The sequence below is a fragment of the Neovison vison genome, chromosome 4 (assembly GCF_020171115.1).
Source record: "Neovison vison isolate M4711 chromosome 4, ASM_NN_V1, whole genome shotgun sequence".
NCBI lineage: Eukaryota > Metazoa > Chordata > Mammalia > Carnivora > Mustelidae > Neogale > Neogale vison.
Genome location: NC_058094.1, coordinates 98036512 through 98062410, shown reverse-complemented (window position 1 = coordinate 98062410; position 25899 = coordinate 98036512). Strand labels below are relative to the sequence as shown.

Below are 25899 nucleotides of genomic sequence, written 5' to 3'. Positions count from 1 at the left end.
CATTTTTAGAAATCAAATATTTAGAAATCAAATATTTCATCTATTATTGTCTAATTAAAACATATTATACCCAAACATGTGTTCCATCCTCATTTTTAGGCTCATAAATATTTACACACGTTCCCATTGAAGACAAAAAGGTCATTTTAAATCTAGATAAGCAGTAACATTTTTAACCAAAGAAGGAGGGGTGTTTCATTTGGCTACTTTTCCAAGGCCTGTGAGGAGAGCTCCACAGGTTTTCCTCATCACTGCCAGATGCACTGCAGAGAGACCCCGGCTGGATTCCCGATGTGCTGCAGAGAGAGAGAGAGAGCCCCAGCTGGACTCCAGATGTGCTGCAGAGTGAGTGAGTCCTGGCTGCACTCCAGATGTGCTGCAGAGTGAGGGTTCCCCTTCTGGACAGCAGATGTGCTACAGAGAGTGAGCCCCAACTGGACTTTAGATGTGCTGCAGAGAAAGTGAGCCCCAAGCTGCACTCTAGATGTGCTGCAGAGAGAGAGAGAGAGAGAGAGAGACCTGGCTGGATTCCAGATGTGCTGCAGAATGAGTGAGTCCTGGCTGGACTCCAGATGTGCTACAGAGAAAAACTCTGGCTGGACTCCAGATTGGCTTCAGAGAGGGAGTCCCTTCTGGAATGAAGATGTGCTACAGAGAGAGAGCCCCAGGCTGGACTCCAGATGTCCTGGAGAGAGAGTGAGCCCCTGGCTGGACTCCAGATGTACCACAGAGGGTGAGCCCCAGGATGAGAAGGGATATCCAGGCTTACAGAGCCCCCCTTGCATCCAGCCTGGGCTTCTGCCTGGCACAGAGCCTGCATACTCTGTGCCCCTGGGAGCAAGGGCTTCTGGTGAGCACTGCCCCTGCTCTAGCATCTTCAGTGAGATGGAGAACCTTGAGTCATGGGACCAGCCAGAGAGACACTCTTTCCAAGTTTCCCCAGCACTTCAGACCCATTGCTCTCCATTTAGGTGCCGGATGTGGGGAGGGTCAGGTGGTGAGAGAGGGACTCCTGATTCCATGTTGCCATGGCCAGCTCTCTGGTAAACCAGCTGAAAACATAGCTGCACCCCTCCCTGCAAGGCATGGGGAGGGGGTCACTGCTCTGGAGCCGGACCCTCTAGGCTTCCCCACAGGACAGACACACCCCAGCCTGACATCCCAGACAGCCTCTCTGGGGACAGGGACTGAGTTACGACCCAGGGTGGCAGCAGCTCCTGAAAATGGCACAGATTCCGGGAAGGGGAGGGCAGCTGGCACTGGTGGCTCAGAGCACACACAGCCAGGCCCAGGCCCCTAACTCCTTGTGACAGCCCCACACATCCCCAAAGTCCCCTGCTCGGTCGCTGAGCCGCCAGTGCTGGAGTCCCTGTTTCTGCAGCTCAACAAGTCGTCATTCCCATGCAAGCCCAGTGGAAGGTGAGCGGGACAGCCGTAACATCGGAGAGACACAGTCACACTCCCAAGCTCTTCAGGTCTTACCGGCTCAGACAGCTTGGTCCGACCACCCACTGCCGCCTCAGCCCCACACCTGGCATGCAGCCCACGGTCCCACTTACTGGCCCACCCTCCCTCCTGCCTCAACCACTGGAAGGGTCTCTCTCTACCCTCACAGAGCGCCCGTCCTTTGTATGCACCCTGCAAGCCTACACCACCTGTGTGTGGACGCACTGGGGAAAGACCACCTGGGCACACGACCGTCCCCTGCTTGTCTGCCATGGTCCTACCCTCACCGCGCATCTGTGCTTGTGGGACCTGGATGAAAAGCTGGCCAGAGCCCCAGCCCTGCTTCCTCCATAGGACACTCAGGGCGCACAGCCCCTTGCCTCTCCCCCCATAATCCAGAAGGGCATCTGGGATCCTCCTGGGCTCACTGCCATAGCTTGCATCTAACCAGGTGTTGCCAAAACCCTCCCTGGTCCAGATAAGTTACCAAACAGGACAAGAAAAACGCCAGAGGGAGGCAGCATCCCCACAGGGGCTGCTGTCGACCACTGAAGCTTCCCAGTGTGTCGAGCAAGTGAGTGGCATCACGTTACTGTGTGAAAAGTTGTCTCAAGGGGCACCTGGGGGGCTCAGTATGTGAAGCCTCTGCCTTCGGCTCAGGTCATGGTCCCATGGACCTGGGATCGAGTCCCACATTAGGCTCCCTGGCCCAGTGGGAAGCCTGCTTCCTCCCTCTGGCTGTCACTCCCCCTGTTTGTGCTTTCTCTGAAAAATAAATAAATAAAATCTCTTTTAAGAAATTTGTCTCAAGAAGCACTGACTTTCCCCTGGACAGTCGGAGTGGAAAGCCTCTAGAGCTATATGAGACCATGGGACGCTAAAGCAGCTTCCAAGGCCAAGACCAAGTCTGCTCCTCCTAGTCATGCAGGGGTCAGAGGGCAGCTCAGGGCAGCCCAGCACAGGGATGGGTGGGACCCAGCCCTGACTTGCCCACCCAGGGCCCGCACACCATGCTCCACGGCCCAGGACCGCTTGGTCTTGGCCAGAGGGCTGACCACCCAAAGGCAGGCCAGCCACGTCAGCTCCTCCCGGGGCTGCTTGTGGGGCCCCCGCGGGAGACACACACTCACGGGTAGAAGGGGCCTGTGCGCAACACCAGGTGAGTCTTGTCCTCCTCCAGACTCTGGAACTGCATGCTGAACCAGGCCATGAACCCGTGCAGCACGCAGGCTTTTCTGATCTCGAAGTGCAGCTTGCCTTTCAGCGTCTGATCAAGTGGATGGTAAGAAGGGGACACAGGTTTTGTAAGCACAGGACTGGGCCACGAGGGTCCCCCCGAGCAAGAACTAGCAACTGTCGGCCCGGGCCTGCCCCACAAATCCCACCGCCCTGCACTGCGCTCAGAACCATCTAGTTCAGCAACGGTGAACAGGACTTTATGGTTTTGCTGAACACCTCCAACACCACGTAAAATTTTCTCCTCCTGAAACTACTAAAACTGGCATCATAAATCCAAATGCTGCAGATAATGACAAAAGGTTTCAAGCAATCTGGGCCTCATCCGCCCAGACATGAGTGGAACCGAATTTCCTCTCAATTCTTTACATAAATGAAGTTCCAGGCCCGGTCTCTATTCTGCAAAACTACATGCAGAGTCAAGAGTTCAGTCTCTACGTTGTTCTGCCCATCGGAACCCCATAGGGGCTGCCCAGGACCCCCACAATCGCTCGTTGCTCCTGCACCTCCCCACACACCACCAAATGAGATCCTGTGGCCACACGCACCACCTCGTGGCAACAGGGGGAAGTAAAAGTAAGAATTAAGAATTCTGTCATCAATGGTAGTGAAAACAATCTTAATTCAGTCCTTGAAGAAACTGGATATGATGTATTAGAATCCAAAGATGCTGAAAATATTAAACATAAATCTGAAAAGAACGGATGATGTTGAAGAAGCCAGCGGTAAAGAAAATAACTTAAAAATATAAAATGCAAAACCAAACATAAAGAAGCAAAGACTCTGGGAAAATCAAAGCAAGGTTCATGATATCCGCAGAGAAGTCTCGGTGCGCGAGTGCCGCTGACAACATGAGAGGGAAGTGCGCATCTGGTCTCACCTCCCAGTCGGTGATCTTCACAGTCCTCATGTCCAGCTGTAATATGCTGCACGGCTCCGAGAGACAGTCTTCTGATTTCAAAATGTGGTTATACTTGGACTTCAAAAAAAACTCCTTAATTGCTAAAGATCTAGGGAAAAAGTCAAAGATATTGCTCAGAGGCGTCAGACTGACATCTCGGGCTCTGACACATGCATGCACGCACGACCACAGCACTCGCGGCCTCTCTCCAGCATTCGAAGGAATTCCAAGCCATGGCCTGCGGCACAAGGACACCAAGACGGGCTGGAGGTCCCCACAGGCGGCCTGGGGAGACCACAGTGCAAGCGCCTCCCACCTCCACCCTCTGCGCAGGGCCTAAGCTCCTGGAAACCAACCTTTCCCTCACAGGCAGCGCCCAGACTCATCCTACCGCCCTCCTCCTGTCACGTGGACAGAGACCATGGGATCCCAGTGGGGCTCCCTCGCCTGACCCAAACTCATCCCGTGGCACGTCCTCTTACAGCACAAGAAGGGCGAGTACAGGACAGTAAGATATTCACAGTAAATAAGACACTCCTGTTCTAGGTGACTCTCTCTGACCTGCATCAGCCCGACTCTCAGGAAGGGTCCCCACACACAGGGGCTGAGCCCCCGCACCATCCCTCCTCGTCACTGCGCCTGACCCCACTGCGGAACGTGGTGTTTGCCCAGTCGCAACGTACCACGGGAAATTGTTCAAAAACTGAGCACAGCACTAACTTCTAAAATAACAATTGAAAGTCAACATTTTAATGATGCCACGATATGGTCACGTTTTTAAAAATATTTTTCTGATAAAAATAATTATGCACATATAAAGAATTTGGAAAATATAGAAAATTCCAAAGAAAAACCTTGAGTCTCCCATGCCCTTGCCTCAGCACTCTGCTAAAGTCATTTTCTCCCCTGGAGCTCTATTTGTGTGTTTTTATGCAAGCAGAAGCCATTCTGCGTATGTGGTCCATGTCCCCCTGGTGTCACCATCTCATAATCCATTGGACGGGTGTACAGCCATCCAGCCACGCTCTACGGGACCATCTGTTCCCCGTGCTGTGTGTTTGGGAGCAGGCCATGGCGGCACCAATGGGGAAGGGGGTGGATGTCCCCCGCACCCACAGCTCTGGACACACGGGCACGTCTCCTCCACCTCACCTATAGCTCAGAGAGCACCAACTGCCATTTTAATGTGATCTTCGTCCATCCAATTGGCAAAAATGGCATTTAATTTGCATTTCAATCACTAGTAATGCTGGGATTTCTTTCAAATAATTATTGGTGACTTTAGTTTTTGTGACTTGATTATTCCTATAAGCAAGGAATAAGGCTATAATTTCACTGGACACTCAGCTTTTCGTAACTGACTCTAGGGTCTGCCAGCTGGCACCTCCCTCCAAGCCACGGCTGCCTTTTAAACCATGTTCAGCTGCCGACACACAGAGGCTGTCCGTTTGTACAGACTCAAGTCCAGCAGTGCTTTTCTTCTTTCTGTTCACTTTCTTTCCATCCAAAACCTGACACATGGTCCCCCACTGATTCCGAGAGTTAATGCAGATGCTTTAACACAAAGCTCTTAAATCCATGTGAAATTAAATTTCAGTGCACAGTATGAGAGAAGGAAAGTAGTTTCAAGGGGCTCATCCGTGGCCCAGAACACTCTGCCGCCTGTGCCCCTCATGCCCCACGTCTCCCACACACACTGCGTGGGCCCGTCCTGTGCCGCTGCTCGGTCCTTTCCTTTCTCAGGACCACTCTGCCTTCATCACTGGGCCCCCAGCTTAGAACTCACACCTGGCCCTAGCTGAATTATGGGCCAGCTCTGTCGGGGACCTCTCCTCCCCATCCTCTTTATGGTTTGGGTTGAGAGTGCAGTGGTCCAACATGTTAACTGGGGAAGGCGTCTTCCCGTGGCTTTATCGTCTCTTTTTCTGAGTTGCTTAATAAAGGCCAAAAGGGCCCAGAGACTCCCTTCTTCTGTACCCAGCAGACATCCATGCTCACTGGGCCCTCACGGCATACTTGAGACGTCCTGCAGTACTGAGCCGTGGGACCCCCTACTTCCCAGGGCTGATGCTGGCATCCCCAGACAACCAAGGCACACCAGCTTCCGTCATCATCTTCTTACGAGCAGCAACAGTGAGAACATGAAGGCCTCATCAGCCAATCATTTTAGATTACAACCTAGTTCAGCGGTGCAAGTGCATCCCTGTCTACAACGAGGAAAGCAAGGACTGTGGGACGTCGCTTCCTCTGCAAACTGCCAAGGATGACTTCACAAATAACATTTTCTGATCCTTTAAAACTGAATAGCTCTTAGTAGGAGCACATATTTGAGTGTTAACAGGCCATGTACTGATAAAGGCCTCATCTGTAACCGTGACCACATTTTCCCACTATATTTGAGCCTTGCTAACTCCCGTCAGACCTGCTACCAGCTTAAAGGCTTGAGGATCGACCTGCCAAGTTCTCAGGCCTGGCGTGAATCCCCTTCAGTGCCGTGGTGGGCTCCGCAATCGGGGTCTCCCCAGCCCACGCAGCAGAACATGCTGGCACACAGCCCACTGCACTCACTTGAGGGCACTGAGGTTGAACTCGTAGGCATTGTCCCAGAAGAGCACCTTGCTGTGGTAGTCCCGGTCGGCGCTGCAGGGCACCAGGTGTGGTGAGGCTGTGGTCGGCCAGATGACCCTTCCCTCCTTCAGCCACGCATCCCAGGCATACAGGATCAACTGGATCATGAACTCAAACTGCACAGGAGGGAGACACAGAGGGGACACGGTAGCAGAGGCTGCGTCTGTGACTAGTTGTCTGGGGGGCTGACCTGTACCCACAGCAGCGGTGGTGCTGACCCTTACCACGGCCTCAGCCAGAGTCCCACCAGCTCCCGTGAGACTGAGTCTACAGCCAGGCAGCCGCCATTCGGGAGACAGCTTCACCCAGTCCCCCGCCACCCCACGTCAGCTGCTACCCTGTTTCTAACAGCCCCAAAGGGTCACGGAGTTTTCACTGTCAGACTGTGTAAACTCGGCCTGGGGTATTGTCAGAATTTTCACAATCCTCTAAGTTCACTGAAACCACCTAGTAAAAACACGAGACAGGGGCGCCTGGGTGGCTCAGTGGGTTGAGCCGCTGCCTTTGGCTCAGGTCATGATCTCAGTGTTCTGGGATTGAGTCCCGCATCGGGCTCTTTGCTCAGCAGGGAGCCTGCTTCCCTCTACCTCTCTCTCTGCCTGCCTCTCTGTCTACTTGTGATCTCTCTCTGTCAAATTAAAGAAAAAAAATCTTAAAAAAAAAAAAAAAAACACGAGACATTAAAAGCAGGCACATCATGGAGGTTCACATTGTACTTAATTCGTTAAGAGCAGCCTAACAGTTCCCGTCACCCTCAGAGCTCCCCTGACAGGTGGGAGCGATGCCTTAGCCTGAGACAGCAGTGGCAGGAAGCCAGCCTTTGTGTCGGAACCAGGGAGTGTGAAGTGTGTGCGAGGAGTGTGCGGGGAGCGAGTGGGGACTGTGCCAGGAGTGTGCTGCCAGTATGTGGGGAGCATGTGGGGAGCATGCAGGGAAGGCTAGAGGCACTTCATTCTGTAGCTGAAGGGAAGCCACTAAGGGTTTTTTCTCAAATAATTTCAGGCAGTTTTCATTTCAGAAGTAGTGGATATTCAGTATGGAAACATTCAGAAAAGTCAGAAAAGCACAAACCTAAACAAAATCATGAGTAAAGCCAGCACCAAAGGAACCACTGCTCACTTGGCAGTTTATCCCAAGGACTTTTCTTCACGTACACAGACATGCACGCAGGTGAAAACCATATACAGATAATTTTTTTTAATTCTATTTTATTAAACTATCTATGGTAAATCAGTCAGTCTACTGATTTTAACCCTTGTATGGATCTGTGAATCCACAATCGGAACACAGAACAGCTGCATGACCCCAAAACCCTCCTCCCACCAACCCCAACCTCTGGAAACCACTCAGCGGCCTCCACGCAGCTCTTTTGGAGAATGTCACACAAATGGAATCACACAGTACGTACTTTTGAGACTGGCTTCTTTCCATAATAATAACAACTTTTTTTCTACACTAATAGGTTCTGTCCTGTGCTTTCCATCCTGTCCTATGTCTTTCCTTGTTACAGTATCACACTGATTCCGTTACCCTTACTGATGCCACCCAGCTTTCTGGGGTCTGTCCCTGGCATCCAAGTATCAGCCGCTCATCCTTTATCACCCAGCAGTAGCCCTGGTGCGGATGTACCCCAGACACGCATCCAGTCACCTGCTGGCAGACATTTGGGTTGTTTCCAGCTTTTTGGCAATTTTAACTGGAGCAGTGTAAGCAGGTACAGGTTTCTGTGTGCGCACAGCCAGCGTTTCCGTGTCAGTACCCAGAACTGGAATCACCGGGTCACACAGCAAGTGCACTGGTACCTCCAGAGGACACTGCCCAGTGGCCCCAGAGCAGCTGCGTCAGTGCAGAGAGCCTCGGCAGTCCACAGCACTCAGAATCACAGAAACTCCAGCCATCCCGGCAGGCGTGTGGTGGCACCGCTTACAGCCTCAGTCTGTGCTCCCCTGGTGACTGCTGTGCTTCCTGTCTTTGCACACGCTCCCTTCTCAGCCATTTGTATACTCTGGAAAACGCTCTGTTCAAGTCTTTTGCACATTTTTCACTTAGGTTGTTTACTTTCTTCCTGCTGAATTTTGAGAGCTGTTTGTATATTCAGGACACATATTACATATGTGATTTGCAAATACTTTCTCCCACTATTACCATGTTTTTTTCATTTTCTTTTACAGAGCAGACATTTTTAATTCTGATAATGTCTGGCCTATGCTCTTTTCCTTTAATGGATCATATTTAAGAATCAACCAAAAACTCTTTGCCTAACCCACGACAATTTTCTCCCAAGATTTCTTTTAGAGTTTTATAGTTTTACAGTCTATGCTATTAGATCTAGAATCAATTTTGAATTTTTTGGAAGAACATATGAGGCTTAAAAATGTTCTTTTTCTTTTTCTCTTTTCTTTTCTTTTTCACATGTGGATGGCCAACTAACTGTGCCAATATCTTCCAATGAAAAGACTATCTTTTCTCCATTAAAATGATCTTGCTCCCCTGTTAAAAGATCAGTTAACCATGTTTTTAGGGATCAATGTCTCTACTTTAGCCATCGACCTATGTGTCTGTCCTATCACCAGTACCACACTGTTTTTACCACACAGCTTTACCCTAAGTTTTAGAGTCAGTTTTAAAGTCAGTAATTCTTCAAATTTTATTCTTCTTTTATTGTATCCACTGGGGTCCCTGGGGGGCTCAGTGGGTTGAGCATCTGCCTTTGGCTCAGGTCATGATCTCGGGGTCCTGGGATCGAGTCCCCCATTGCCTGCTTCTCCCTCTCTCCCTCCTCCTGCAACTCGCTCAACCTGCCCCTCCCCCTGCTTGGGCTCATCCGCTCTCTCTCCAATAAATACAATTTTAACAAAACCAAAAGACAACTGACAGAATGGGAGAAGATATTTGCAAGCGACATGTCAAATAAAGGGCTAGTATCCAAAATCCATAAAGAGCTTAGCAAACTCAAAGAAAAAATAATCCAATCAAGAAATGGGCAGAGGACATGAACAGACATTTCTGCAAAGAAGAGATGCACACAGCCAACAGACACATGAAAAAGTGCTCCACATCACTTGGCATCAGGGAAATACAAATCAAAACCACAATGAGATCCCACCTCACACCAGTCAGAATGGCTAAAATTAACAAGTCAGGGAATGACAGATGTTGGCAAGGATGCGGAGAAAAGGGAGCCTCCTGCACTGTTGGTGGGAATGCAAGCTGGTGCAGCCACTCTGGAAAACAGCATGGAGGTTCCTCAAAAAAGTTGAAAACATAGCTACCCTATGACCCAATGATTGCACTATTGGGTATTTACCCTAAAGATACAAACGTGGTGCTCCAAAGGGGCACATGCACCTGAATGTTTATAGCAGCAATGTCCACGATAGCCAAACTATGGAAAGAACCTATATGTCCATCAACAGATGAATGGATAAAAAGATGTGGTATACACAGTGCAATAATATGCAGCCATCAAAAGAAATGAAGTCTTGCCATTTGTGATGACGTGAATGGAACTAGAGTGTATTATGCTTAACAAGATAAGTCAATCGGAGAAAGACAAGTATCATATAATCTCTGTGATATGAGGAAGTGGAGATGCAACATAGGGGGTTTAGGGGGTAGGAAAAGAAAAAATTAAAGAAGATTGGACTGGGAGGGAGACAAACCATAAAAGACTCAATCTCAAAAAACAGACTGAGGGTTGCTGGGGCAGTGGGGATAGGAGAGTGTGGTGGGGATATGGACAGTGGGGAGGGTATGTGCTATGATGAGTTCTGTGAAATGTGTAAAACTGGTGAGTCACAGACCTGTATCCCTGGGGATAAAAATACATTATATGTTTATTAAAAAATTTAAAAATTTAAATAAAAAATGTACCAACTATTCTAGTTTCTGTACTTTCCAAATAAAGTTTACAATGAGCTCGTCTACACACACCAAACAACGCTGGTCTGACCCTGACTGGAACTGCGTTCTGTCTACAGACCAGTGTATGAACATCATTACCAATTTGTCTTCCAGTCCATGAACACTGTATCTCTCCATTTATTTGGGTTTTCTGTGACCTCTTTCATCAGCACCTTATAGATTTTGGCCTATAAAACTTGTACATGTCTTGCCTTTCTAAGTATTTCACATCTAGGGGCTACTGCAAAAGCTACTGTACACTGTTAGTGTATAAAAACCCTCAAACAAAAATTAGCCGCCTGAATCCAGCAGTATATTAGAAGGATCCTAATCCTCGAACAGGTGGGATTTACTTCTGGGAAGGATCCTAATCCTCGATCAGGTGGGATTTACTTCTGGGATGCAAACACAATTCAACATACAGCAAAAGAGTAGATGTGATATACCACATTACCAAAATGAAGGATAAAAATCATATAGTCACCAGGCGCCTGGGTGGCTCAGTGGGTTAGGCCACTGCCTTCGGCTCAGGTCATGATCTCAGGGTCCTGGGATCGAGTCCCGCATCGGGCTCTCTGCTCTGCAGGGAGCCTGCTTCCTCCTCTCTCTCTCTGCCCACTTGTAATCTCTCTCTGTCAAATAAATAAATAAAATCTTTAAAAAAATCATATAGTCATTTAAATACGTGCAGAAAAAGCATTTAATAAACTCCAACTATATTCCATGATCAAAATCCAAAAATCTACAAATTAGGAGAATATCCCACAACATAAAAAAAAGCCACATATGCCAAGCCTAGAGCTAGCACCATACTCGACAGTGAAAAGCAGAAAGCTTTCCTATAAGATCACATTCAACATAGTCCTGAAAGTCCTAGCCACAGCAATCAGGCAAAGAAAAGAAATTTAATAAGCATCCAAAGCAGAAGGGAAGAAGTAAAACTGTCTCTATTTGCAGATGACGTATTATATATAGAAAATTCTAAAGATTCTACCAGAAAAACCATTAGAATAACAAATTCAATAAAGCTGCAGAATATGACATTAATATGCAAAAATCAGTTGTGCTTCTATACACTAACAATAAACTATGAGAAAGAGAAATTAAGAAAATAATCTCATGTACAGTTCCATCAAAAATAATAAAATACCTTGGGGTGCCCGGGTGGCTCAATGGGTTAAAGCCTCTGCCTTCCTCTCAAGTCATGATCCCAGGGTCCTGGGATCAGGCTCTGAGTCCCGAGCATCGGGCTCTCTGCTCAGCAAGGGGCCTGCTTCCCTCTCTCTCTCTCTGCCTACCTCTCTGCCTACTTGTGATCTCTCTCTGTCAAATGAATAAATAATATCTTTTAAAATAATAATAATAATAATTTCAAAATACCTCAAAATAAATTTAACCAAGGGGAGTAAAAAAGACAATGAAGAAAGAAATTAAAGAAGACACAAACAAACAGAAAGACATCCCCTGCTCATGGACAGGAAGAATCAGAATTGTTTACATTTCTACACTCCTCAATCTACAGATTCAATTCAATCTCTATCGAAATCCTAATGGCATTTCTCACAGAAATAGGAAAAGCAGTCCAAAGACTCCAACTGAACACAGCAATCTTGAGAAAGAAGACTGAAGCCGGAGACATCACATTTCCTGGGTTCAAACAGTATTATAAAGCTGTCGTAATCAAAACAATATGGTACTGCCATAAAAACAGACACATAAGTCAACGGAACAGAACAGAGAGTCCGGAAATTACCCCATGCATATGTGATCAATTAATTTTCAACAAAGAAGCCGAGAACAGACAATGTGGAGAGTAGAAAGTCTTCGAGATGGTGCTGCGAAAACCGGGTTGCTGCTCGCCCAAGAGTGAACAGGAGCACTGTCTTACAACACACACAAAAATCAACTCCAAATGGATTAGAGACTTGATTATAAAATTTAAAACCAAAAAATTCTTAGAAGCAAACACAGGGAATAAGCTCCCTGACGCTGACCGTGCCAGTCGTTTTTTGGATGAGACACTAAAAGCAAAGACAACAAAAGCAAAAATAAACAAGTGGGGCTACATCAAACTGAAAAGCTTCTGCACAGCAAAGGAAATCATCAACAACAAAAAGATAAAGTTTCACACAACAAGGGGTGAAAACCCAAAACATACAAGGAACTCATACAACCCAAGAGAAAAAAAAAAAAACAAAAAACTATTTTAATTGGACAATGGGACTTGTTTTCCAAAGTTATATGAAGGGCAACGGACACATGAAAAGGTGCTCAGTGTCACTGAGCATCAGGAAATACAAATCAAACCACACTGAGGTGTGACATCATACCCCCCTTACATCAATTATCAAAAAGACAACAGGAAGAACGACCGGGTGGTAAAGTCAGTTGAGCATCTGACTCCTAGTTTCGGTTCAGGTCATGATGTCAGGGTCGTGGGCCTGAGTCCCATGTCAGGCTCCGTGCTCAGCGGGGAGTCTGCATCTCTCTCCCCCTGCCACTCCCCCCTGTGCTCTCTCTCCCTTATTCTAAAATAAATAAATTAATCTTTAAAATAATACAACATATAGCAGATGCTGGCAAGAATATGCAGAAAAGGGCAGGCTCTTGAACCACTGGTGGGAACGTAAACTGGCACAGCCACTGTGGGAACCCGTGTGGAGGACCCTCAGGAAATCAAAACTAGAAACACCATGAGACCCAGCAATCCCACTTCCGGATTATATCCAGAGGAAACAAAACCACTCTCTCAGAGAGGTGTCTGTGCTCCTGTGTTCACAATAAGCAAGAAAGGACAACAGTCTGGGGATGCACTGACAGATGAACGGATCAAAGAAAAAGTGGGAGATACATACCTGAGACCATGTGACACACACTCTAGACACAGACAAACACGACGGGGAACCCCTCAGCCCTGGGATGAAGGAAAGCCTGCCGTCTGCAGGAACACGGATGATGCTAGAGGGCCTTCAGCTACTGAAGTAAGCCACACAGAGACAGACTGACACTGCATCCTATCACTTACACGTGATATTCTAAAAATATTTTTTTAACTGAACCCATAGAAACAGAAAGTAAAAAAGTGGTTACCAGGAGCTCAGGGGTGAGGAAAATAGGGAGACACTGGCAAAAACTATCAATTATAAAATGAGTGAGGTCTGGGTATATATTATATACACTGGTGACTACAGATGACAACACCATCACAGGGAGGTGACAGATGTGCTAACTCAATGGGGTAGTGGGGCAATGGGGAAGCTGTCGGTAATGTACACAAACACCAATTCATCAAACTGCACACTTTGCTATCTTACAATTTCCTAATTATACCTCAATGCAAGAGAAGATAGACAACAGATAAACAGATTACAGAAAAAGAAGTGAGCTTCAGAGAGAAATTAGAGAATCAATTCCATTTACTATAGCACCAAGAACCATAAGATACCTGGGAATAAACCTAACCAAATAGGTAAACCTAACCAAAGAGGCAAAGAGGTAAAGTACTCGAGGTACTACAGAACACTCATTAAAGAAATCAAAGAAGACACAAAAAGATGGAAGACCATTCCATGATCTTGAGTCGGAAGAATAAACATTGTTAAAATGTCTATACTGCCCAGAGCAATCTATACTTTTAATGGCATTCTGATCAAAATTCCACCAGTATTTTTCAAAGAGATGGAGCAAATAATTCTAAAATTTGTATGGAATCAAAAGAGACCCTGAATTGCTAAAAAAAATAAAAATAAAAAAAATAAAATTGAAAGGCAAAAATAAAACTGGGGCCATCACGTTACCTGATTTCAAGCTTTACTACAAAGCTGTGATCACCAAGACAGCATGGGACTGGCATAAAAACAGACACATAGACCAGTGGAACAGAATAAAGAGCCCAGATATGGACCCTCAACTCTATGGTCAAATAATCTTCGACAAAACAGGAAAAAATATACAGTGTAAGAAAGATAGTCTTTTCAATAAATGGTGCTGGGAAAACTGGACAGCTATATGTCCATTCTCTTCGACCATTCTCTTACACCGTTCACAAAGATAAGCTCAAAATGGATTAAAGACCTTAACGTGAGACAGGAATCCATCAGAATCCTAGAGGAGAACATAGGCAGAAATCTCTTCAATATCAGCCACAGCAAGTTCTTTCAAGTTATATCTCCAAAGGCAAAGGAAACAAAAGCGAAAATAAACTTTTGGGACTTCATCAATATCAAAAGCTTCTGCACAACAAAGGAAACAGTCATGAAAACAAAGAGGCCACCCATGGAATGGGAGAAGATATTTGCAAATGACAGTACAGAAAAAGGTTGATATCCAGGATCTATAAAGAACTCCTCAAACTCAACACACACAAAACAGATAATCATGTCAGAAAGGGGGCATGAACAGACACTTCTCCAATGAAGACCTACAAATGACTAACAGACACATGAAAAAATGTTCATCATCATTAGCCAACAGGGAGATTCAAATCAAAACCACACTGAGATACCACCTTTCACCAGTTAGAATGGCCAAAATTAGCAAGACAGGAAACTGTGTGTTGGAGAGGATATGGAGAAAGGGGAAACCTCTTACACTATTGGTGGCAAAGCAAGTTGGTGCAGCCTCTTTGGAAAACAGTGTGGAGACTCCTTAAGAATTTAAAAATAGAGTTTCCCTATGACCCTGCAATTGCACTCCTGGGTATTTACCCCAAAGATACAGAAGTAGCAAAAAGAAGGGCCATCTGTAACCCAATGTCCATAGTAGCAATGGCCATGGTCACCACACTGTGGAAAGAACCAAGATGACCTTCAATGGACAAATGGATAAGGAAGATGTGGTCCATATACACTATGGAGTATTATGCCTCCATCAGAAAGGATGAATACCCAACTTTTGTAGTGACATGGACAGGACTGGAAGAGGTTATGCTGAGTGAAATCAATCAGACAGAGAGAGTCAATTATCATATGGTTTCACTTACTGTGGAGGATAAGGAATAACACAGAGGACATGGGGAGATGGAGAGAAGGGAGTTGAGGAAAATTGGAGGGGGAGACGAACCATGAAAGACTGTGGACTCTGAGTAACAATCTGAAGGTTTTGGAGGGGAGGTGGGTGTGGGCTTGAGTGAGCCTGGTGGTGGGGATTAAGGAGGGCACATCATGCATGGAGCACTGGGTATGGTGCATAAACAGTGAATTCTGGTACACTGAAAATAATTTTAAAAATTAAAAATTTAAAAAAAGTGAGCTTCAAGAGAGATTACAACTGAGAATTTTTTTTTAAATCTGTAAATGGTCTACAAAGTGAATATAACATCAATTTATGAAAATATGAATCTTGCTTACATTATCAAGGCATGTTCATGTCAGGTTCTAAACCAACACGCTTCTGGGCATTAAATTTACTCACCCTTAATTTATGCTCATTATCCCCTTTATTTATTTGCTTAAAAAACATAAAAAGAAAAAGAGTGTAAGAAAAAAACAGGAACAAAGAACAACAAATAGAACACAGTAACAATATGGTGTATAAATTAATCGACTATATTAACAAACACTTTGAATGCCCATGGTTTAAATATACCAATTAAAAGACAGAGATTATCAGAGTGGTTCAAAAACAAAGACCGAGGACATTGGGAGTGTATGTGCTCTGGTGATTGCTGTGAAGTGTGTAAACCTTGCAATTCACAGACCTGTACCCCTGGGGATAAATATTCATATGTTTATAAAACAATAAAAAATTAAAAATTAAAAAAAATCTAAGACTGAACTAGGTGCTGTCTCTAAGAAACTCGAAATACACTGACGGGGCACCCGCCTGGCTCAGTCAGAAGAGTGTGCAACTCTAGATCTCAGGGTCATGAGTTCGAGCCCCACATGGGGCATACAGATTACTGAAATATTTTTTAAGTTAATAATAAAATGAACAAATAGATATACTGATATTTAGAATTTAAAAGTAAATGGACGGAGACAGACATACGATGCTAACACTGATCCAAAAAAAGCAGGAGTAACTTGTTAATTTCAGACAGAGCAGACTTCAGAGGAAGGAAGTTATCAGAGATAAAAAAGGGGCATAACCTAATGACGAAGGGGTCAATTCTCCAACAAGACTTTATACACCCTAACAACAGAGCACCATGTGTGAGGGGAAAACAAAGAGAGCTGCAAGGAGAGAGAAGAAGCTGGTGGCCCTGTCCCAGAGAACAGATCCAACAGGCAGAAATTATGCAAGGACACGGTGAACTCACCACCACCATCTACCCCGAGAAGTGCTGCACATCTACAAACCTCTTCATCCAAGAGCAGAATACACCACCTTCCCAGCCTCCAGGAGCACTCTCTGTAAGATACATTCTGTCCTTCTCAGGCTCCCACAGAGCACTCAGAAAGAGAGACACGTTCTGTCCTTCTCAGGCTCCCACAGAGCACTCAGCAAGAGAGACACATTCTCTCCTTCTCAGGCTCCCACAGAGCGCTCTCCAAGAGACATGCTCTCTCCTTCCCGGGCACCCATGGAACATCTCCAAGAGACACGTTTTCTCCTTCTTGGGTCCCCACGGAGTGCTCTCCAAGAGACACACCTTCTGGGCCATAAAACACATCTTCACAAATGTAAAAGAAGAGAAATCATAAAATGTCTGCTCTCAGACCGCAGTTTTAACAGAGTTAAACTTGAAATCAAGAACAGAAAGATAGCTGGATAATCAAACAACAGTGGATAAATGAAAAGTATTTCTAAAAAAAAAAACAAGTACAGGATCAAAGAAGAAATCTCAGTAGAAATTTTAAAAATATTTTGAATGTCGCCAAACCCTTTGTGCATTAACTGATAGAGTCATGTTTTATCTTGTAAACTGTTCATATGTTAATGTAGATTACACAGATTATTTTTTAATATGACAGAGATAGAGAGAGGGGGGACACAAGCAGGGGAGTGGGAGAGAGAGAAGCAGGCCTCCCACTGGGCAGGGAGCCCCATCCCAGGACCCTAGGATCATGACCCGAGCTGAAGCCAGATGCCCAACACCTGAGCCACTACCCAGGCATCCCCCACAGATTCATCTTTAAATACTGAACCAGCCTTCAATTCCAAAGATAACCTCTTCTCTGTTAGAATGTTATTCCTTTTGTGTACTGCGGGGTTACACTTGCTAGTACTCTTGAGGACTTCTGCATTTATGAACAAGAGTTACTGGGTTGGGTTTTTGGTTAGGATTTGGTATTCAGGTCATGCAGGTCTCACCAAGAGAGCTGGGAAGTCTGCCCTCTTCAGTTTTCTGAAAGACACTCTTCAGATCTGGTGTTATTCTTTCCTAGAATGTGTTCATACATTTCACCAGTGAAATAATTTAGGGCTACAGATTTCTCTTCAGAAGGTCTTCAACTGTAAGTTCAATATCTTTACTAGTTATTTCATTATTCAGGTTAACTACTTCATTGTGGGTTAGTATGGAAGGTTGCAGTTTTCAGAAGAATGGATGTTTTCATCTAAATTTCTGAAGCTGTGTCTGGGGGGAGAGAGCCAGAGGAAGAATAACAATGAACTCAAAACCAGCTCAGTGTACTTCAAACCCTGGTCTTCCTTCACAGCCTTCCTGCTCCTATATGTCGTTCCAAGTCCTGCAACAGCATCTCCCTGAGCCCTGTCTTGGACCGAAAGCTGCATTACATGGGACAGACAGGGTGGGGTGTGCTTTACTCCCTCTTACCAGGAACTAAAGCAAGGTCATGGCTACATATGATTTTCTTTTTTAATTTATGCATTGGAGAGACAGAGAGACTCAGTGCACAAGGAACAGGGGAAGAGGAGGAGAGAGTCTCAGGCAGACTCCATGCTCGGCAGGGAGGCCAGTGCAGGGCTCGGTCTCAGAACCCTGAGATCACAACACGAGCCCAAACTGAGTCAGACACTTAACCGAGGGCACCAGTATGTATGATTTTTTAAAAACAAAACTGGATTCATGTTGTAGCTGCTTTTTTGTGCTTTTTTTTTATTCCACCAACCTATGGCTTTTCTCTAAGATTATTACAAGTTGAAGGTGTACAGACTGGTGATTTGGTTTACATACATCGTTAAACCATTACAACAGGGTTATCTATCACCTCCTACTGACACATTGTAAGGATAGAAAAACTTCACCTTGTGATAAAAACTCTTAGATCTCCTGGGATCGAGCCCTGCATCAGGCTCTCTGCTCAGCGGGGAGTCTGCTTCCCCCTCTCTCTCTGCCTCCCTCTCTGCCTACTTGTGATCTCTGTCAAATAAATAAATAAAATCTTAAAAAATAGTTAAAAAAACAATCCTTAGATCTATAGCTGACCTTGGGACAAGCAAGGATTAAGACACTGACATCCCACACAGTCAAAAATCCACACAGAACCTTTGACTCCCCGAAAACTAGATTTCTAATAGGCTACACTGACCTGAAGCCTTAACAGGAGAATAAACAGTCAACAGGCATTTTACGTTATTTGTACTGTGTACTGAGTTCTGATAAAGTAAGCTAGAGAAAAGAAAATGTTAAAATCATAAATCACTGTCCTATATTTATAAAAAAAAATCCCATGTATAACAGAGCCCACACAGTTCAAACCCATGTTGTTCGAGGTTCGATGGTCCTCTGGTAAGACTGTCTCATGCATCTCACAGCAGTGTCACTGGGGTTGCCACGCTGTATGTGATGGCCTCAGTGCTCACCTGTGTGGTACCTGAAAGTCTGTACCTTTCAACCACAGCCCTCCAATTCTTTCTCCCCTCACCCTCCCTCCTTCCACTAACCACAAATTTGATCTCTTTTTCTAGGAGTCTGGTGGGCGAGTTTTGTGTTGCTGGTTTTAGATTCCACGTATAAATGAGACCATAAAATATGTCTCTGTCTGACTTACTTCACTTAGCATAATTCCTTCAAGGTCTGTCCACATCACGGATGGCAGGGCGTCGTGGCTCATGGCCATCCGGCACAAAACAGAAGACAGTACCCTGACAACCACCAGGTGGTTTCATTCAGCATGACAGCATGGCTCTCCCCAAGATGTTCTGCTCACAACAGCACCTCCAGATCCAGTCCACACCCCTCCATGGAATCTGCACTTCCCTGGCACAATCCACGGCCATCCCACATTGCCCAGCGCCCATCCACGGCCATCCTGCATGACCCAGCGGCCATCCACGGCCATCCCCCATGGCCCGGTGCCCCTTACTAGCAGGCAGGTCCCCATCCACTTGGACAGCAGCACGTCCACCATCTCTGGCCGCACCACATCCTCCACCTTCTGCTTGAACACAGTGATGATGTCGGCAAAGCCATTCTGCATGGCCAGCTGCCCTGTGTGCTGGGCCATCTCACTGGCTTCCACTGCATACATCTGCATGTCACAGAAGGACCATCAGCAAGAGTCCCACCCACAGAGCAGGCTGCCATCCACTCTCCCTGGGCCCAAGGCTCCAGCCAAGCCAGAGGCAGCCCCAAAGAAAACAGCAACAGAAGGAAAGAGGTGTTCTGGATAGCAGGGACAGATCTCCAACAGACGAGCCCAGACAAGGGAGCTACCTCCCATCTTAACTCCACCTTCTGCCTAAAACAGATGGGGACTGCCGGAGGACAGAAGAGTCTGCATGCACACCGGGTACCCTTCACAGAGGCCCTGTGGGTCAGACACTGTGACCCAGCTCCCATACACACAGCCACATACTCCAGAGTTTCCCACACAACCCTGAGAACGGTTGGACTTTAAGGGTACCAGTGGCTGAGACGGCTTCAAGCCCAGGTTGTCACTGGAAGGTCCTGAGTGTTACGTCTTTGTTCTGATAGCATCTTAATTCCAGTGATCACTGTCCTGCAGTTTCCCGTATAAACTAGAATTTCACCCTCCTGTGTCAGGGGCATTTCACATGTCAGGAGCCTCACACATGCTCTTCAGGGAAGAGGAGAAAGGACCCCAGCATGCATCATGGAGAGAGGTCTGTCCTGTCCCTGCCAGGTGGTCCTTGCTTGGTGCAGGGATAACACATGGATAACACATGGACAGGGATAACACAGGGATAATGCTTGTGACCTACACAAGCTGCCCAGCCCCAGCACACAGACACGTGTTCCTCTAGCTGATAAGCATGTTACAAAAAACATCCGACCGCAGGCAACTCCTATATTCTCTGCTCTATTCTACTCTACTCGGTGCTGCTGGTGACTTAGCAGGCCGAGGTCATGACAGCAGACAGGCTCAGCCCACAGAACACATTGCCCATTTCACCAACATGATGCCTTTGCATGCGAACGACCCGTCCCCAGACTCAGCTTGAAGCTACTGAAGGAGAGCTGTTTCTTACTCATGGCTTTAGGCTGCACATAGTGGGCACAAAGGAGGCTGATGATCCCCATTCTGCAGCCGACATCCAGAATCACTTTATCGTTCAGGGATTCTTTATTTTGCATGATAAATTGTGGTATTTAGTTGTCCGCGGCTGGTCTGCCAACATTTCCAAGTGAAGTTTCTAGAGGAAATACACATTAGGAATCACTGCCTATAATATGAACTGTGCTGAGCTCTGGTTTAAGAAGGAAGATCAGAGTCTGAGCTAATAATCCCCTTGAGCCCACCACACATGCCTAAAAATACAAGCAACAAAGAAAAAAAAAAAACACAAATCCCGAAGACCTAAATATGCTGGCATATAAAAACACAACAGTGAAGAAATGAAATGGAATTTTCTGGAATCCTTTCAGTTCAGTGTGATGCTACCTACGGCTTCACCCTATACCTCCCCAAGAGCCGGATGAACACACAGGCAGGTAGACAACTCAGGAAGTGGAGCAGACACTGCCCTCCTGACCACTGTTCCCACTGGAGACAGGAGGAACCACCAAATTCCCCACCAGTTACCACTTGGCCAAGTATCCACCAAGAGAGATGCCAGAGGAGGCACACTGGCCCCTCATGAAACTACAGCTCTGGAGGGAGCTGACGAACCCACAAGGGTGAGCTCAAGGTCTCCAGCCATGTCCAGAGGGAGGAAAACACATGAAATCCAAGATAACATAACACCCCATGGGAATCACGCCAATCCCCAGAGAAAAAAAGAAAGGCTCCTCCAAATGGTTCATGAAACCATGGGTGGAAGTCAGAGCCCAGAAGGGCTGCACTCACAACACTGGCCCCCACGCCCAACTTTTCAGGTCTCGAGCTGCAGAACATCCAGTGTAGATATAGTTTGGCTGCAAGGCAGACACTGAAGCTACCCGGACCTTGTCAGCACAGATAGGAAGTCTGCACAGGGCCTTCATGAGCCCATGGGTGTCACAAAGACACTCAGCACTGAGAAACAAAAGACTGAGGGTCAGAGGAGACACAATCAATATTTAGCCATCCCACCTGAATAGTCCACCTTGACAGAAAGTCAGAACTAGGTTGCTAAGGTGTACATATAAGCTGACAAAAATAAAAAGAAAAATGAGCAAATTATATGAAAGTTTACCAAAAAAAAGAAGAAATAGAAAAGGCCGACAAAATATAGAAGATGACCAATCTGACTTTAAAAATGGAAATCAAAATCAAGAAATACCATGTTTCACCTTTAAGATGAGAGATCTGTATTTACTTTAGCGATGTGTGGTTGGGAAATGAGGATTCATGTACACTGGTAGTATACAATTGCCAATCTTTCTGGAGGGGAAACTGGCAAAACCCGCCAAAGTGAAAAAATACATACACCCTACAAATTTACCCAAGAGAAATTCTAGCAGAAGTTTAGCAAGATTTCTATAAGAGAAAACCCATTAGAGCACTGCTTGTCGTGGGGCAAAGCTGTTAATCAAGCAAACCACCAATAGGGCCTTTTTAAAATCAATAAGATACTCTTGATAGTCTGAAAGCTCTACAGATGCCTGAGTGCCTCAGTTAGGCATCTGCCTTCAGCTCGGATCATGATCCCAGGGTCCTGGGATCGAGTCCCACATCGGGCTCCCTGCCCCACGGGAGTCTGCTTCTTCCTCTGCCCACTGCTCCCCCTGCTTGTGCGCACTCTCTCTTCCTGACAAATCAGTAAGTAAATAAAATCTCTCAGAAAAATAAGTCTGAAAGCTCTAATCGTATACATACATCAAGGGGTTTTCCTTTACTGTAACACGTTGAACCATGAAATGGGACACACCTACCAAGAACGTACATGAGAAAGGGCCCTGCAGCTTGTGGGTTACACAGCGAACACTCCTGCAATGACAGCAGATGCCTGCCGGCACCCCACACCTTCCCAGCCCAGCCCTGCAGCCAGGAAAGCCAATATCACCGAGCGCGGAGAGGGACGCCACAAGGGCTGGGCCGGCTCAGTGCTACCCACTACCAGTCCACCATGGCGGACTCTGAAAGGAAGCAGGTTTACTACCCCCGCAGGAGGAAGATCTTCTCTTGGCCGAGCAACAGTCCAGCCAATGAGAAACTGCCGCACTTTGCCAATGAAAAGCCGCCACCGCCCTCCAGAGGGCATTCCTTCCACACAGCCCCACCCACTCCCCTTCCTAACGAAAAGCCTCCTGGCCTTGGTTCTCCAGACCGGCCTGCAGTTCCCCACGGGGCACTTGTCCTGCCCTGCGGTTCCTCCACTTCTCCCGAAGAAGCCCACTTTGTTGGTACGGCCGTTATTTTTAAGGCTTCTGCCACCAGACGCCCTGGCAACAGGAACCACCATCCTGACTCCCAGAGAACCAGCTCCCTGGTCGCTTCCCTTCATAAACATCTTCCAACACTGCTTTTTAACTTCATAACTGAATCAAAAGTTATTCTTTCATGTCTTGATTCTTTCACCCAACATCCTGTCTGTGATGTTTATTCAGCACGCATCAGTTTTTGTCTAGCTTTAAGATGTAAACAGGGTCTACCTAGACCATACAGTTATGGGTCTTTGTCCTAACTGGGGAAAAACTTTAAAAAAACTAATAAGCTATTTATTTATTTAGAGTTATTATTGTTGGTATGTAACATTTTTGTATTTTATTTTGAAATAAAATGTGTTACTTTATTTTAAATATTGAGAAAAGTTCATCATCTCATTGTTCAGATAACATCTCTAAACCACCATGGGACACTCCAGCCCACCACATGATTTTGTAGGGTCTGCCAGCTAAGAATCGCTTTCACATTTTTTAATTGGTTAGGGTAAGGGTTTGCTCATTTCCTCATGGTCTTACAGCCACTCACGCACCACGATGGCAGAGCCGAGGAGCCACACGCCCTGCTGAGCCAAAGAAAACTTCTGTGCACCCTTTGCTAAGCCATGAAGAGTAGCAGCCCAGCTGAAGCTAACTCGAAAGCTGAGGCAGGAAACCGCCACCTCCATAGCCCCAGCTGTACCAGCGTTCCATAGCTGCCAAAGTACTCCTCGTCCTGCCACGTGTCCTCAGGGTCACAATCCACCAGGTGCTTCCTGAGGTGGTTTGCAAGTACATACCCACAGCAGCCCGTGTGCTCGCCCCACCACCAATCAGCAGTTGTCTGTCTCAGGATGAGAATTTTTTCTCCTCTCAAAAAGCTGAGCTGGATAAAAACATATAAAGAAGTCAAAATTCAAGAAAAACCTGTAGTTGGTATTTCAATAGTGGCTCAGTGATAAGCCCCCCACCATTGGGGCCCAAATCAGCTATTTTAAAAGACTCAATGGGTAATTACACAAACTCACAATTTCTGAAAATGATACCAACATTGAAAGACTTTAGTGGAACATCTACATGAAAGAAAGCACAGCATAACTGATATTTTTTAAAGGAAAGATTAAAAATTTTTGATCAACTTAAGACAGAATTTCTCTATCGCCTCTTTGCTATAAATCGGCTATGTGGCAGCTGATCCACTTACTGGAGTAGAAAAAAAACTACATTCAAGTCAGTATCTTTTTTAAAGTTCTATTTATTTGAGAGAGAGAGAGTGGGAGTGGGAAGAAGGCCAGAGGGAGTGGGAGAGAGGACCTACAGCAGACTCCCCACTGAGCACTGAGCATGGAGCCCAGTGCTGAACTTGACCTCACAACCCTGAGATCATGACCTGTGCTGAAATCAAGAGGCAGATGCTTATCCATCTGAGCCACCATCTTCAAGTCGGTATTTTTATTTTATAGCCTTAATGTTTATTAACTAGAATAGGTTCTAAATCATGGTTTCTAAAAAGAAACTGCAACAGGTGCTTCCTTCCCCCATTCCTCACCCAGGTATCTTTCACCTAAGGCTTGGCATCAGAATCTGTTAGTCTGGGAAAAGAAGGATCACTCACAGGTCTCATTTGGCTCTAAACATCTGAATACTTCTTTACTTAACTTTGGTATGACTTATTCAAAATTCTTATCTGATTCTGTCATCTAGCATGCCATTTAGCCAAATCCATAAAACATGAACCCAAGGTCCGAGGCCCCTGCCTGTAAGCAAGTGTGTAGGGTTACCTGTGTCTGGTCAGTGAAGAATAGTCTGCAATGACCATGAACTCTTCTGGCTGCACACCCTCCTGGAGCTGCTTCCGGTCACCACACTCCACGTGACCTTCTCCCTCCAGCTCAAAAGCAAGGGAAGAACAGAGGATGACTGTGGGGCTTCTCTCCATGTCCATCCTAACAACCTGTAACCTTTGGTTATCAGGAAGGTTTCAAATGAAGAGCCACGTGACCATGGTTAATCACAAAATTGGGGTCATCTTCACCAGCAGGATCGAGGGATCTCACCCTTACTCCACTTCTCCTTTTCGTCTCTAGTACAAAATTACTTGCATCCTAAGAAGTACATCAAATAAGTAAGAAAAAGGCACTTTTAGTGTCTACTTGGTGACTGATGCTGATCACCAGCAACTCCTTCTGAAAGTGGTGACTGGCCCCAAGAGAAAGAAGACCTGCTTCTAGGCCTCATGCTCTCTGGACCTCTACAGACTGGAAGACAGAACTGGGCAGACTTCCAGAAGGTGCCAGGGGCCAGGCCCAACCCTCATGGTCTGACTTGGACAGCAAGTCTGCTCATATAGACTGCTCAGGACCCAAAAGGGGAGCCTGAGACCACACACTGCCCAGTCTCTACTTTCTGTCAGAAGAGGCTTGTCTGGAAGAAGTCCACTGGAGGTGGCAGAACCTCCAAGCCCGTGTTCCAGTTCAATGCAGCAACTCCGTCCCAATATGTGCATTTTTAAAGAAGTTTCCTAAACATACACATAATTCATGTTCTTTGGAAAATATGTGAAGCACAAGTGTACACAGAGGAAAATTAAAACCATCTGTATTCTCACCCACTGGTCAGAAATAATGATGCTTAACAAGTTAACATTTATATTGTTTTCATGCTTTTTTTTCCCCAAGATTTTCTTTATTTACTGTCAGAGAGAGAGAGAGTACAAGCAGGAGGAGGGGCAGGCAGAGCATGCAGAGAGGAAGCAGCCTCCCCATCGAGCAAGTAGCCCAACACAGGACTCAGTCCCAGGAACCTGGAATCATGACCTGAGCCGAAGGCAAACACTTAATGGAGTCACCCAGGTATCCCTCGGGCTTTATTTTTAAGATTTATTTATTTTGAGAGTGAGAAAGAGCACTCCTGGGTGGGAGAGGGGCCGGAGAGGGAGAGAGAGAATTTCAAGCCAATTCCCTGCTAAGCACAAGCCTGACAGAGGGCTCGACCTCACGACCTGAGGTCATCACCTGAGCCAAAAACAAGAGTTGGACGTTCAACTGACTGAGCTACCAGGGCACCCCCAGGCCCCCCTTTAAGTATACACATAGCATGTGTATACAGAGTGTTTACTGAGATCATGAAATTC

At 46.2% G+C, this 25899-nt stretch overlaps 1 protein-coding gene across 1 annotated transcript; it reads right to left on the bottom strand.

Annotated features, from left to right (window-relative positions):
- Positions 1 to 2572: 2572 nt before the first annotated feature.
- On the bottom strand, positions 2573 to 24711 carry LOC122905368 (protein arginine N-methyltransferase 2-like). The gene is given in 9 exon segments (XM_044246990.1): positions 2573 to 2713; positions 3563 to 3692; positions 6152 to 6327; positions 19327 to 19492; positions 20458 to 20563; positions 20566 to 20617; positions 23470 to 23652; positions 24548 to 24564; positions 24567 to 24711. Coding segments are annotated over 9 exon segments (1116 nt in total).
- Between the last annotated feature and the right edge of the window lie 1188 nt (positions 24712 to 25899).